The 13,129-nt window shown below is 44.7% G+C and overlaps 1 protein-coding gene across 5 annotated transcripts in view; it reads right to left on the bottom strand.

The window, feature by feature from the left end:
* The window catches only part of RBFOX3 (RNA binding fox-1 homolog 3), a 509,742-nt gene that overhangs the window by 100,900 nt on the left and 395,713 nt on the right, over positions 1-13,129 (bottom strand). Inside the window, exon 1 of one of the 5 annotated variants that reach the window (XM_060253337.1) lies at positions 11,446-12,095. The exons of 3 other annotated variants lie outside the window; for them this stretch is intronic. In XM_060253337.1, coding sequence (XP_060109320.1) covers positions 11,446-11,463 — 18 coding nt within the window. In that variant the 5' untranslated portion in view covers positions 11,464-12,095. Of the gene's footprint in view, positions 1-11,445; positions 12,096-13,129 lie in introns of those variants that run through there. One more of the 5 variants, XM_060253328.1, reaches the window with a different exon arrangement.

Below are 13,129 nucleotides of genomic sequence, written 5' to 3'. Positions count from 1 at the left end.
AATTCCAGGTCGTGTTTTGTATGTGAAGTCAATTTCCTCATTCAAAATCTTTTAAAACCATTATTAATAGCTGCACGCTGGTTTGAGATAAACCCCCCCCAGTTATTTTTCTCAAGTTAGCACATGAACAAGCAACAGGAAAAGTAGTGGAGATCACAGAAGGACTAGATAGCTGTGAAGCATATCTTTCATTCAAGACAAACCCACCCCCACCCCCCCCAAAAAACCCCTCAGTGCAGAAAGCCAAAGGATATTTACAGCTTAATCTTGTATTTACTCAGAAGCAAGCTTAAATGTACATAGGATCATAAATGTACATAGAGGATTGTAGCCTTCCACGTAATCAGTATTTTCCACATTCAACGTAGGCATATTGGGTGGTCTGTAGCTTTCACTGCTTGATAGCCTTGGGCAGTGGCTCCCTAAGTGCTCATCTGTCACTACAGAGCAGTAAGAGCTTTGAAGTGGCCCAAACAAGTGGCTAAATTACCAAAATTCACCCATGAAAAAACAACACAAGGCAGCTACCCAACAGTGAGAGCAAAAAAAAAACACAGAAAAGCTCACTTGGGCAGGGCAGGGCTTATTGATGTTTAGGATCTTTGAACCAAGATTGCCTTGCTTTTATTACATTTGGAATGTTGTAACCTGTCCATGCAGGAGATCATACTGAATGGTCCCTCTGGCCTTGAAGCTCTGATCAAATGCTCTAGAAAGATGAGTTAATATCATCAGACTCTGAAGGAGGATATAAACCTTCCGGCTTCCGATATGGGGCCATTTGGATGAATGCTTCCTGGGGCAGATTAGCTCTGTTCTGCCCAACGCATAGGGAGTCTGGCACCAGCCTTTGAAGCAGTCAGGTGCTGCCACAGTTGGAGACAGGATAATGAGTTGGAAAGGTTTTTGGGAATGAACCAGGCAGGTAATTCCTACCTTCCTGATCTCACTATCCCAAGCAGACTTCCAGTAATCACAGCCAGCTGGCTACCTCTAATGTAGTCCCAATATCCAGGAATTCCAACTTTAAAAGTCACTGGATTTGTTTTAAAGCAATGTGGTTTGGGATTATGCTGTGCAAAATTCCCAGAAAGTGGATATTCATGGGGGAAGGGGAGAAGATCTATACCTGTTTGCAGTCTTGATATGCTATGGCAGAAGCATTATATTTAAAATTCTGCACTTTCTTACTACATAATTCTAACCAGTCATGGATCCTATAGTGAGCCTGATGTTCACTTCACATGTCCAGTCAGATCTGGCTACATAATGAGCTCAATGAGGACAAATGAATCCCTTTTAAAAGGGTCGTGGGTCAAGAGGGAATGCATTCCCCATTGGCCATGCAAACTGGTTAACCCTCCCCACCATGATGAACTGGCACGTTCTGTGCAAATCAACACTGTGCAGCAAAATCTTAGCCACAATCCACTTCTAGTCACATAAGACATGTTGTCAATTTCAGAATAAGAATGTATTTATATGGCATATTTATAGACCACCTTTTCATTCCAAAATCCTCAAGAATTAGATATTGCACATAGATATTGCACACAGAACAAGTGGATATTGGAAGCAGATATTGCACACAGAACAAGTGGATATTGGAAGTAGATATTGCACATAGAACAACTGTTTATAATATTAACATAAAAGGATCTCAAATAAGTAAACAAGTGCTGTCCCTATTTAAACTCAACTCAAAACATCCTGGAATTTCCACTTCTCTCCAGAAGATGTGTTGGGCAGCTAGAAGGGGCACTAAAGAAAACTCAAAAGTGCTTAACGTCAAGAGGACCTCTATGGTATGAAAAAAGAAGACAGGAATGCTTTAATTTATAGTCCACCTTTCTCCAAAAGACATAAGGCAGATTAAATTTGGCTAAAATAAGTATGACAAAGTAGACTGCAGGTTGGAAAACAGAGGGGCTAGATTTGAGTTCAAGATTTTCAGGGTTTTATAAGCTTTCAAAAGTCAAACCTGCCTTATCTTCATATCTTGGGCAGAAGATATGTAGAAAAAGAGTGGAAAATAAAAGGACATTGGACAATTTTTGATGATTAAGACATTTAAGACAAGAATATAACTTTTGAAGGGGGGATCTTTTTCTTTATCAATTTTTGTTTTTTCTTGATAGTTAAAGGTACCTTTAATATCTGTTTTTTTTTTAAAAAATAACACTGGCGGGGGTCAAGTATTGGGGGGAGGGGTGGGAGAAAAGTAAGATGTGGGGTAGAATGATGTGTTTTTTTATCTTAAGCTTTATATAAGTTGTAGATATAGTTCTACTACCATATGTTACTAATAAAATTGTTTATGACTATTATAAAAAAAAGAAAAAAAAAGTCAAACCTGTCTTCATTGGAAAACAGGCAAACTATGAACAGAGGAAAGATGGTTTTTGCTCTCACTGCCTTGGTTAATGCAGAGACATTCACAGTTGTGGTGAAGCTTTCACACACAAAAATATTCCCTGGATATCCTCTCCTGGCTGGCATCTGCTCCCACTACTGCTAGAGTATTTTTTAGGAAAGGGTATACCAAAGCAGTCCTGCAGAAAACTCAGAAAGCAGATGACTGCATGAGAATGTCATGCAGAAGCCTTATAAAACCACTGCCATTGGAGGGGAATGTGAAGCAAAACTTCAATGTGAAATCTGTGTGAGACAGCATCACCTTGGTACTTAAGCACAACCTGAAGCAAACAGTGATGAGGTCACAAAACACGTTTTTTTCCCTGCAAAATGCCTGTTGCCTGGGTCTGAGTACGGCTCCACACAGGTCTATGTTGACTCCTCCTCCTGCACCTCCTTTCACAATATGCAGCCTCTTCCCCAAATCCTAGGCATGTTCTCTACACAGTTCCCCTGAAACTCTCTCATAATGCTATAGGTACAGAACCACATACAGACAGAGAAGGCAAAGTCTTATTGCAGGCGTTTAATTTTACTTTTTAGCAAAAACTTTGAAGAGCAGCTACTCAGGTGTGTTGGTTTTTGCCAATAAATGGAGAGATTGTGCTGCAAAGGGGGGAAAGTGTGCAGCTTTTTAAAATGAAGAAAGGGAAGCAGCCTATGAAATGGGGGAGAAGGGTTTGCTGCAAGAATGCTGGAGTGTGATATATCTATGTTTGGCACTTTTGTGTGTGTGTTTACAGGGCTATAGGGGCAACCCTGCACTTGAATTGTACCGGCGATGGGAATTACTCAGCTACTAAAGATTAGTAATAATTAAGGTTGCAACATGAATTGACTAATCAAACCGATCAATTACATGTCTATGGATCAATTAAAAACGGGCCCCCAATTAATTGTTTGCTGCCTCCTCTGGGCTCTGTGGTTCACTGAGGCTTCGAGTGAGGTCAGCAATTTCCCCTACATTTCTCCAGACCTGAGGGAAGGGTGAAGAGAAGCTCAGCAACCTCATGCTGAGCCTTGCGGTTTGAGTCATGAGAAAATGCAATTTCCCTGCAACAAAGCGCTACCTAGGGAAAGGTCTGGATTACCCAAAATAACCCACATAACAACTGCTTTATTTTGGAGAGAGGCATTGTGATCCCTTGCAATGACTGAATAATGGTTGCACTTTTCCTTCCTTTTTGCACTAAAACAACAATCTGGTAATGTCCTGTAGCAGTACCCAGATACAGGGCTGAAGACAAAACACTGACAGCACGAGCAGCCTGCCGGAGTTCAGTAAGATTTGGCAGATCTGCCTCTGAAATATGCAGGGTATACACTGCAAGATTGGATGCTTGCAGCAGGGGGCAGAATCCTGGTCTCTCTCTCTCTGTAGCATCAAAAAACTCACTGGCCCTTTGGCTAAGGAATGGGATGTTCAGAGAACATCTGTCCTGATGTGAAAGGCAGCAGGTATTCCTTGGTGCCAGCTTATTTTCTCCTCCAATAAAGAGGATGTGGTTTAAATACATGTTTGCTGCCAAAAGTGGCAACCTCATGCCCAGTTGCCCCTCTCCTGCTGAACATTTTAGGTAGTATTCACTTCTTGAAATGAACAGAGACCCCATCACATTTCCCACCCTCCAGTCTACATCACAAGGAGCCCTGTGGCGCAGAGTGGTAAGGCTGCAGTACAGCAGTCTGAGCGCTCTGCTCATGACCTGAGCTTGATCCCAGTGGAAGCTGGGTTCAGGTAGCCAGATCAAGGTTGACTCAGCCTTCCATCCTTCTGAGGTCAGTAAAATGAGTGCTCAGCTTGCTGGGGGGAAAGTGTAGATGACTGGAGAAGGCAATGGCAAACCACCCCGTAAAAAAAATCTGCTGTGAAAACGTCATGATGCAGTATCACCCCAGAGTTGGAAACAACTGGTGCTTGCACAGGGGACTACCTTTCCCTTTTAGTCTACAATCACTGCCTGCAGTGGAAAAATGCAGGGCTGTGCCTCTAGGGCACTAAATGTGACAAGGGTAAAGATGAAACTGAGTTGGGGAGAGTGTGTATGTGCATGCGCGCAGGAGGGGGGAGGGTGCGTTGCGAGTCACAAGTATCCCAACACAAATCTCACTTTGGCCACAAGCTCACGAAGATCTCTCCACCTTATCTCCCTAACTGTAATATGAGAATAATAATATGGACCTACTCACAGGGGAGTTCTAAGGATCACTGGGAAAATATATCTGAAGGGCTTTGAATAGTGTAAAGTCCTAACTACACACGCTAAGTGTTTTGATTAATTAGAAGAAGCAGAGCATGTATGAAGAATATGGCTGATGCAATGGTACACTTTAGTCAGCAAAGAAGGAAATAAGGGTGTACAGTGTAGTGTACACTCCTCTCCACTTACAGCTCTTCTGCCTGGTGGCAAACTGCATCTCAGGATCAAGTTCTTAAGACTCTAACCAGGGAAAGCAATCTCAATTCAGTAGGAAGGAAGGTGATAGATAGATGATAGATAATAGGTGATAGATGATCGATGACTCTTAGGGCAAGTCCACAGAGAAACTCTCTGAACACTGTAACTCATAGTTAAGAGCATGGAAATATCTCTATGAAGGCATGCTTCCTTTCCCAAGGGATGCCCCACACAAGAAGTGAACACTTGGCCATGCAGAATACACAGCTCCTGCTCATCCAGTAACTGTCACTGTCAGAACTGTGATGGATGGGGAGACAAGCATGAGCTGAGCCACTTCTGAGTATGAATTGTCTGAGCATATGCACTGCAGGAACTAGATATACCACTAAACAAGAACCAAATATCTAGAAAAATGGAATCTATCATTGAAAATACTTAATGCAAAACTTGTATTAAGTCCAAACTTGCTTAACATTAGAGGTGGCCAAACTTGCTTAACATTAGAGCCACAAGGAGGAAGGAAGGAAGTTGATAGATAAACTTGCTTAACATTAGAGTCAGATGTTTGGGAAAGGAAGGAAGGTAGGAGATGATGGATTGGATAGGGATAGGGATAAGGCTTAGGATATGGATGGATAGATAGATAGATAGATAGATAGATAGATAGATAGATAGATAGATAGATAGATAGATAGATAGATAGATAGATAGATAGATAGATAGAGGTGGAAAGAAAGCAATTTTAACTTTGAATGGATTCTCCAAGCCACCAGCTGGCTTGGCTTGATTAAGTGACTTAAAGAGACAAATGCCTTCTCCAAGCTGGCTGATAGGGCAGTGGCGGCTTCGAGAGCCACACAATCTGTGTAAAAAAGCCACATATGGCTCCCAAGCCACAGTTTGGCCACCCCTGCACTAGAAGAATGGCAAGGGGAGACTGTGCTTGTCCAGAAGGGGGAGAAACTGAAGGGAGGATTTTTTGCATTATTTGTTTGGGGAGGAAGAATACCCCATGCATGTGTGAGGTTTTTTCAGTGCAAGAAGAAGGAATGCAGCCAGGGATGAAGGAAGTGTGGTACTGCCTAAGCTCGTCAGATTTCAGAAGTTAAGCAGGGCCAGTACTTGGAAGGGAGACCACCAAGGAAGGCAGTGGCAAACCACCCCTGCTTCTCACTTGCCTTGAAAGCCCTTTGCTGGAGTACCTTAAGTTGGCTATGAGTACAAGTAGCCTACGACTTGACAGCACTCTACACACACACAGGAATGCAGACCCCTAGCACTATGCCTTTCCTTCAGAGGCATTTTGATATTAATAATAATAAGAAAGCTCTTGCGACTTGGCACCGAACTGGTTGTTTATCCCACACCCAACTCATTTATAAGCACATCCTTTCTTCCCTTTGTTCATACACTTTATTGTCCTGCCACAGCCGCTACAATTCTTTAGAGATACAAAAATCCCACTTGTTAAGCCTGCAAAAGGGTTAGTTCCTTAGCTATTTGCTGCAGCATTCCTACTGCATTGTGGGCAATGACCAAAGCAACAACTGCAAGGCGACAGCCAAACTGCCACGGTTCCTTCATTCCTTCAGTGACCAGGATTCAGAGCTGGTACAGATGTTGCCAGAGTGTACATCTCCAAACGAACAACTGCTGATGGAAGTATTCAGAGAAAGGGTCTCTCAGAAGATACTGAGAGAAGCTGCATCATGATTAAAAAAAATCACACAGTTGGAACATGAACCTCTGGGAGTGCCCATTTTGTTATGCAGACTAATTACAAAAACAGTTACTTGCATGCAGTCCACAGAAAGCTGCAACCATTTCTGTACCAGTGTAGAGAAAATTCCACAAGTCAGCCATAGCCCAACCGTAGTCCTTGGCCCTCATTAAATTAATCCCTGGGGCCTGGGATTCTTGGGCAGACAAAACAGAAAGCAGCTGGTCTCCCACCCCTTTGTTTTGATCCACAGCTCATCAGGGAAGAGCACGGGAGGGTGGTGGTGGTTGTGAGTTCTGATTCTAATTACCCTAAACGTCACCATAATTACACATGCAGCTCCCTAAAGCATACTGCCTGACTCCAATCAGCACACTCAGAGGGACCCCCATTCCCTTGGCTCAGTTTCACTTCAAAATTGCTAGTGAGATAAGTTTTAATTCCAGAGTATCAGCCTACAGCCAATCACAAGTACACCAACATGCACACAGAGGGGCTATCAGGCACTCAAGTTGCCAATGAAGTTTCATAATAAACAAAGGCCAATTTTGCTGGGTTTTTGTGCTTGGTAATGTAAACTCAAGTAAAAAATATATGCGCGTCACATCACCTCTGATAAATGGGAATGTGTACAGTCAGTGTATATCTTTTGAAATAAAATCAGAAGCTGGGGACTGATTCTTTCCTGTCTGCTGCTTTTGGATTGTTGCTTTTTTTAAAAGAGATGTATATTTAATTCTCTACACTGGAGAATGCATACCAGAATACCAAATGCCAAGTGAGAATCAGCCATTGGAGACATATCGCAATACTTCTTTATACAGACATGGACAATCTCTCACACTCCCCACCTGACACTCATTTTCATCATTGATTTTAAAAGAAAAAGCTGATCTGGCAAGCATACACAAACAATTTAAATGTGTATGAGGAAACATGGGGGTCAAGTTTACGCAACTTAGAAGAAGAAGAAGAAGTAGTAGAAGAAGATATTGGATTTATATCCCGCCCTCCACTCCGAAGAGTCTCAGAGCGGCTCACAATCTCCTTCCTCCCCCACAACAGACACCCTGTGAGGTGGGTGGGGCTGGAGAGGGCTCTCACAGCAGCTGCCCTTTCAAGGACAACCTCTGCCAGAGCTATGGCTGACCCAAGGCCATGCCAGCAGGTGCAAGTGGAGGAGCGGAGAATCAAACCCGGTTCTCCCAGATAAGAGTCCGTGCACTTAACCACTACACCAAACTGGCTCACCAAACTTACCTATTCTTGTACAAGTCATCTTGGCCCTTTTGCAGATACATATGATATGAGGATGATTCCTAATATATGGTCTGGCTAATGCCCAGAAAATTCTATGGTCACTTCTGTAACTGCTGGGATCTGAGAGTTTTTCTTGCAGCAGTGTCCATGTTTGCTGGGACTGCACATTTGGTTTGTCTGTGCAAGTTCATATTTAGAGACTATCAAAGATTGCTTTTGAGTGGACCAAGAAAAGTTTGGTGTGAGTTCATTGCAGCATTTCTTTTAACAACCCCTGCCATTTTTGCTGCTGCCCTTTTACAGGTTTAAAATATTTTAGAATCCCTCCAACAGCCATCCACCCACGATAAGTCTGAGTTAGGCACCTGTCTGCATGGAGTGAGCAGCAACAACAGCAGTCAGAGAGCACTGGGGTTTCAAAGACCTTTTTCGTTCCTTTGAATGTAGTAGGGTTGCCAAGTCCAATTCAAGAAATATCTGGGGACTTTGGAGGTGAAGCCAGGAGACTTTGGGGGTGGAGCCAGGAGACATTAGGAGTGGAGCCAAGATCAAGGCTGTGACAAGCATAATTGAACTCCAAAGGGAGTTCTGGCCATCACATTTAAAGGGACGGCACACCTTTTCAATGCCTTCCTCCCATAGGAAATAATGAAGGATAGGGGCACCTTCTTTTGGGGCTCATAGAATTGGACCCCCTGGTCCAATCTTTTTGAAACTTGGGGGGTATTTTGGGGAGAGGCACTAGATTCTATACTGAAAATCTCTACCTCAAAAAACAGCCCCCCCCCCAGAGCCCCAGATACCCGCGGAGCAATTCTCCACGATTTTCTATGGGAATAAATCTCCATAGGGAATAATAGAGTTCCCAGCAGACATTTCCCTCTCCTCCCCCCGCTTTCTGACGACCCTGAAGCAGGATCCCCTGCCCCCACCTGGGGATTGGCAACCCTAGAATGTAGCCTGGATGTCAAGAGGGGCAAAGCCTTCCCAAGCAAAGCCTGTGAAAGAAGTGTAGGCAGGTCATGGCTTTTCCAAGTTTGGGCCTACAAGTCTCCTGCTGCAATGACACCAATAAAATAAACAGAAATTCAGATTCACTCTGCTTCGGACAAGTAGTCCAGGGTTATACGTTCGGTGTCATGTGTGAAACTGAGAATATCCAAAAGCTGCCCTTCATCTAAACGTATAAGCAAATGCAGAATTTCTCAATGGTTAGCATTATGATTAAAAACTGGCCAGGAAGCCATTGAAACAAAGAATTACAAACAGATCTTGTTTCTCACTCAGACCTAGCCCTGCTGCCTTGACCGTGATGCGGTTTTTGGTTGTAGTCCGGTTTCTGCTCCAGTTCTGGTTTATTGCCCACCCTCGGCATATAAAGCTCTTAGGCCAATGCTGGGTGCACCAGCAGTACTGCAATGTGACAAGGGTGTGGCCACCTCCAGGGAAATCCTTGCAATAAACAGAAAGGGATATAATGAGTTCTTAGCTGTTGCTACTGTCTGTGAACCATAACCTGGGCACCCTTGGTGAGCACACAAGTGCCACACTTACCGCTTGGTAAAATTTTGGTCTGCTCTAGACAAAACTCCACCATACCAACATTTTGTTATTGCCTCCAGGTCAGAAGTAAAGTTGGTTTCATGCCCCTGCTGAAGACGTTCAACCTCAATGTTTAGGGAAGGCGTGGGGAAGATGTCTCAGTGCTGCAGGCACAAAGGGCAATGATGACAGCCCGAAGCCCGATTAGGCTTACCACAAGCATATTTCTGTACTTGAGCCACGGGATTACTGCCTGACCAACCTCTCTGGCCCAGCTATGCACAAAAGCAAGGTAATTCCTGCATCAGTCACACACACCAGTCACCAGGGCTAATTTTGAGCAGGAATACACAAGAACACAATTCCGGCTGCCTTAATGTCAGGGGGTGTAGCCTAATATGCAAATGAGTTCCTTCTGGGCTTTTTCTACAAAAAAAAGCCCTGCCAGTCACTAACAGCTTCCCCATACACCATAACTGATAAATACACCACACTTAACAAGAGGCAAAAAAGTAGAGCTATATAGGTTTTCTCTCTAACAATTGATAAGATTAGCAGTGGTCAAGTGCTTTCTCTAAACAAGGAGTTACTTGGTACTCTTTTTTTTTTTTGGTACCAACACACTACACTGTTTGCTGCAACCTACTTTCTAAGCACGAATGCTTCACCTTTAAGTGACTGTTGGAAAATGCGCCAAGACCAAACCATAGCTGCTGGGGTGGAGTTCTCATGGCTGGGCCTGCAGAGGAACCCATATGACTACCAACAGTTCCAAGCCTCAGTTCCAGTTCCACCACAGTTCTTCCTTCATCTGTAACATTTCTGTCTATTTCACCATCTCTCCTCCTGTGCTGAGAACTTTTAAATCAGCCTCTACGACTTGCCAGAGCCCATTTTTGGGAAGGGTGGGATAGAAATCTAAAATAATCCATCCATCAGAATGGAGAAGTAGAGAGGATAGTGAATGCCTTCCAAAGAGCGGCTGCTGGGAAGGTGCAGTGAAGAAGATCTTGCAAAAGCAGATTTCTTGGAATGGAATACTGGTTCTCTTGGAAAATGTGAAAATAGCTTAACAGTGAGCACTGGCCTTTGGGGCACATCAGTCCTCTTCAGCTGTCCCACTTTAGAGAGTAAGGAGGGGTAAAATGCCATTCTCAACAAGGCCCTGCTTCACCCTAATGAAGTGAACAGTCAAGACTGAAGTGTATTTTTTATCTTAGGAAGGATTCCTTCGTCACCTGGCTGAATGTTAACTCATCTTCTGCAGCTTAAATATCTTGATGCTGAAGATTCAAAGTACTGAAGGCTCAAAGAGGCCCCTTTCATGCATAATTCAACTGCACAATGCCTTTCTTTCAGAAACAGCTTCTCCCTCCACCTCACTAATTCCATAATGGCAATGGGGCAGAAGACAAAGCTCGAAATGTGGGATTCTGCCAGGAATATCATTGAATCAGGGGCCCTACATGCCATTCTATGTAGACTAATCTGCTGGGAACTCAGATACAATAATGAGAGGTACAGAGAGGGAAGCAATAGGCTGCTACAAGAACCTGTAATTGTCACAGGCACCTCTGCTCACACTACAACCCCGCCTCCCCCCCCCCAGGATACCAGATTACAATTCACTTGTAATCCCAGCCTCTTCAGAGTAATGCACAAAGCTGGAGGAGGCTCTTCCACTGTCAAGCAGAGATTTACTACATCAGCTCTGAATCCAATGAGCACACAGTGGGGAGACAAGGTAGCTGAGAACATACACCTTCAGCTGTGTGCCTAGGCCATAGGGCTGATGTTTGTAAGTATAAAAGCAGAGGATCCCCCCTCTAACAGTAATGGGAGGAATATCCCCTGGTTAGGCTAATGCAAAGGATGGCAACACAGTCCAGGGGGGAAAGGAATATACAGCCAACCTTCACGGGAATTAAGAATGGGGATAGAAGATTAAGATCAGGAGCTCAACCCCGCTGGGCACTCAAGGAAGTAGCAAAACCCTTTGCATGAGAACACCCAACTCCAATCGGACACCAAAACTCTGGCAACCAGCAATAACATATAATGAGCCAAACTGGATTCTCCCAACACAGACCCAAAGCCAGGACCTACCCAGAAATACATCATCATGCTGGCAGCAGGGATGTCCACAGAGCCACGGAGAGGCGATCTGGCCCAGGCCGCTGGATGTGTCCCCTGCCCCCGGCTCTCTCTGTCTTGTGATGTCGGCTGGGGTTTCCCCTTTCAGTGGCACAGCCCCGTTGACAATCGTTGCAGGCCACCACGAGCCTCAGAGCTGGCCATGGGTATCCGATGTGCCAGCTTGATGAAGGAATTGCAGGTGGGGGAGGGGCTTCCAGGTGTGTGGTAAAGGTAAGGGTGCAAGACCCTAACCACAGGAGGTTGGGGGTGGGGTTGAATAGCAAAAAACACCACCCCTTTGGAGGGAAATGGAAGAGAAGCAAAGCCAGCTCAGAGCCCAGACCCCTTCTTCCTGCAGAGCTGGAATCGGGCTGCCTGGCAGTACAGGGGTTTCTTGCTGGATTATTTGGCTCCAATCAGAGAAAAGGCGCTTCAGCTGCCAGACCAGCAGGCTAAGTTGACAGGTGGGCTGTGGATGGGATGGGTGGGGGTGGAGGGGCTGTGCTGGGATTGATGCGTGTATGTGTGTGAGAGAAGGAAAGAAAGAAAGAAAGAAAAAGAGAGAGGCAGCTGGGAGCGGAGGCTCCCGCCGCTCTGACACTCTGCAGTGTATGTCCTGCCTCAGCATTTTCCAAGCTACCCTGTCAATAAGGGAACTGGCCGCTCATGTAATTAACCTGTGAGGTGCCAGCTTTCTCCTGACTAGTGCTGAGCCTCCAGCTCTCTGGCTGCTCTCTGCCCTTGCGATGCTACTAAAATCAGGGCTTGCTATGATTAAGGAGGGCCAGGACAGCTGGTAAGCCCCTGGTTTACAAGGCATCCAGCCTTCAGCTTCAAGGGAGCATGCCAAGAACCAGTTCTCTTAACTGTAAGGCTACAGAAAAAAGGCCCAGAGCAGGGGTGGGGGAACAGTAGCTCATTTATCGCCACTAAGGCAGGTTAGCATTCTATTATCATGCACATAAAAGGGGAGGGGAAGCATCTTTTTATTACTTTATGGGGGAAATTAACCCCTGCTTCTGATCGTAATATTAACAAAGGTTTGCTGCTATACTACTGTTAAATAAGTTCTAAGCTGCCAATCAGCAAGGGTGAGGAGTTGAGACCAAGTCTGAAAAATAGGGGGTGGGTGGGAATTAAAAGTGATAGAGGAATGGCAGACCATGAAAGGAAGAGAGCAGAATGAAGGATAAGAAAAGTATAGGAAAGTTAAAGAAATTAAAGAAAAGACAACAAAAGGGTTCTGTTTTTTTTTTGCTACCACACACTAACAGAACTGCTCCTTTGCAAGATCTAGCTATGCAGAAAAAACTATGGAGCTGGGTGGAACAAAAGGAAGAGGGCAACCATAGACTGCTGAAAGTAGGGACCTTATTTAGGGCTGCATCCTGACAAAGACTGTAGCTCGTCTTGGCTAGTCTTGCCTTGCTCCAGTGCTAGCTTGACTAACGGGTTTAGCAAGACCTGAGAAGCATGGGTTTGTTGCAGAGAGGCCCAGCCAGCAGAATTGGAACAACTCCTGTTTACTGTGCTCCTAGTGGCTGCAGTGCAGAACTGCATGTAAAGGTTTTGAAAAAGGTACATGGCTTTGGAGGCCCTCCAGCTGACTTGAGCCCTGGGAATGTTGTCCCCCACCCCAGCCTCCACCCCCACG

This window comes from Heteronotia binoei, chromosome 13, assembly GCF_032191835.1.
Source record: "Heteronotia binoei isolate CCM8104 ecotype False Entrance Well chromosome 13, APGP_CSIRO_Hbin_v1, whole genome shotgun sequence".
NCBI classification, from domain to species: domain Eukaryota; kingdom Metazoa; phylum Chordata; class Lepidosauria; order Squamata; family Gekkonidae; genus Heteronotia; species Heteronotia binoei.
This window is presented reverse-complemented; position numbering and strand designations above follow the sequence as displayed.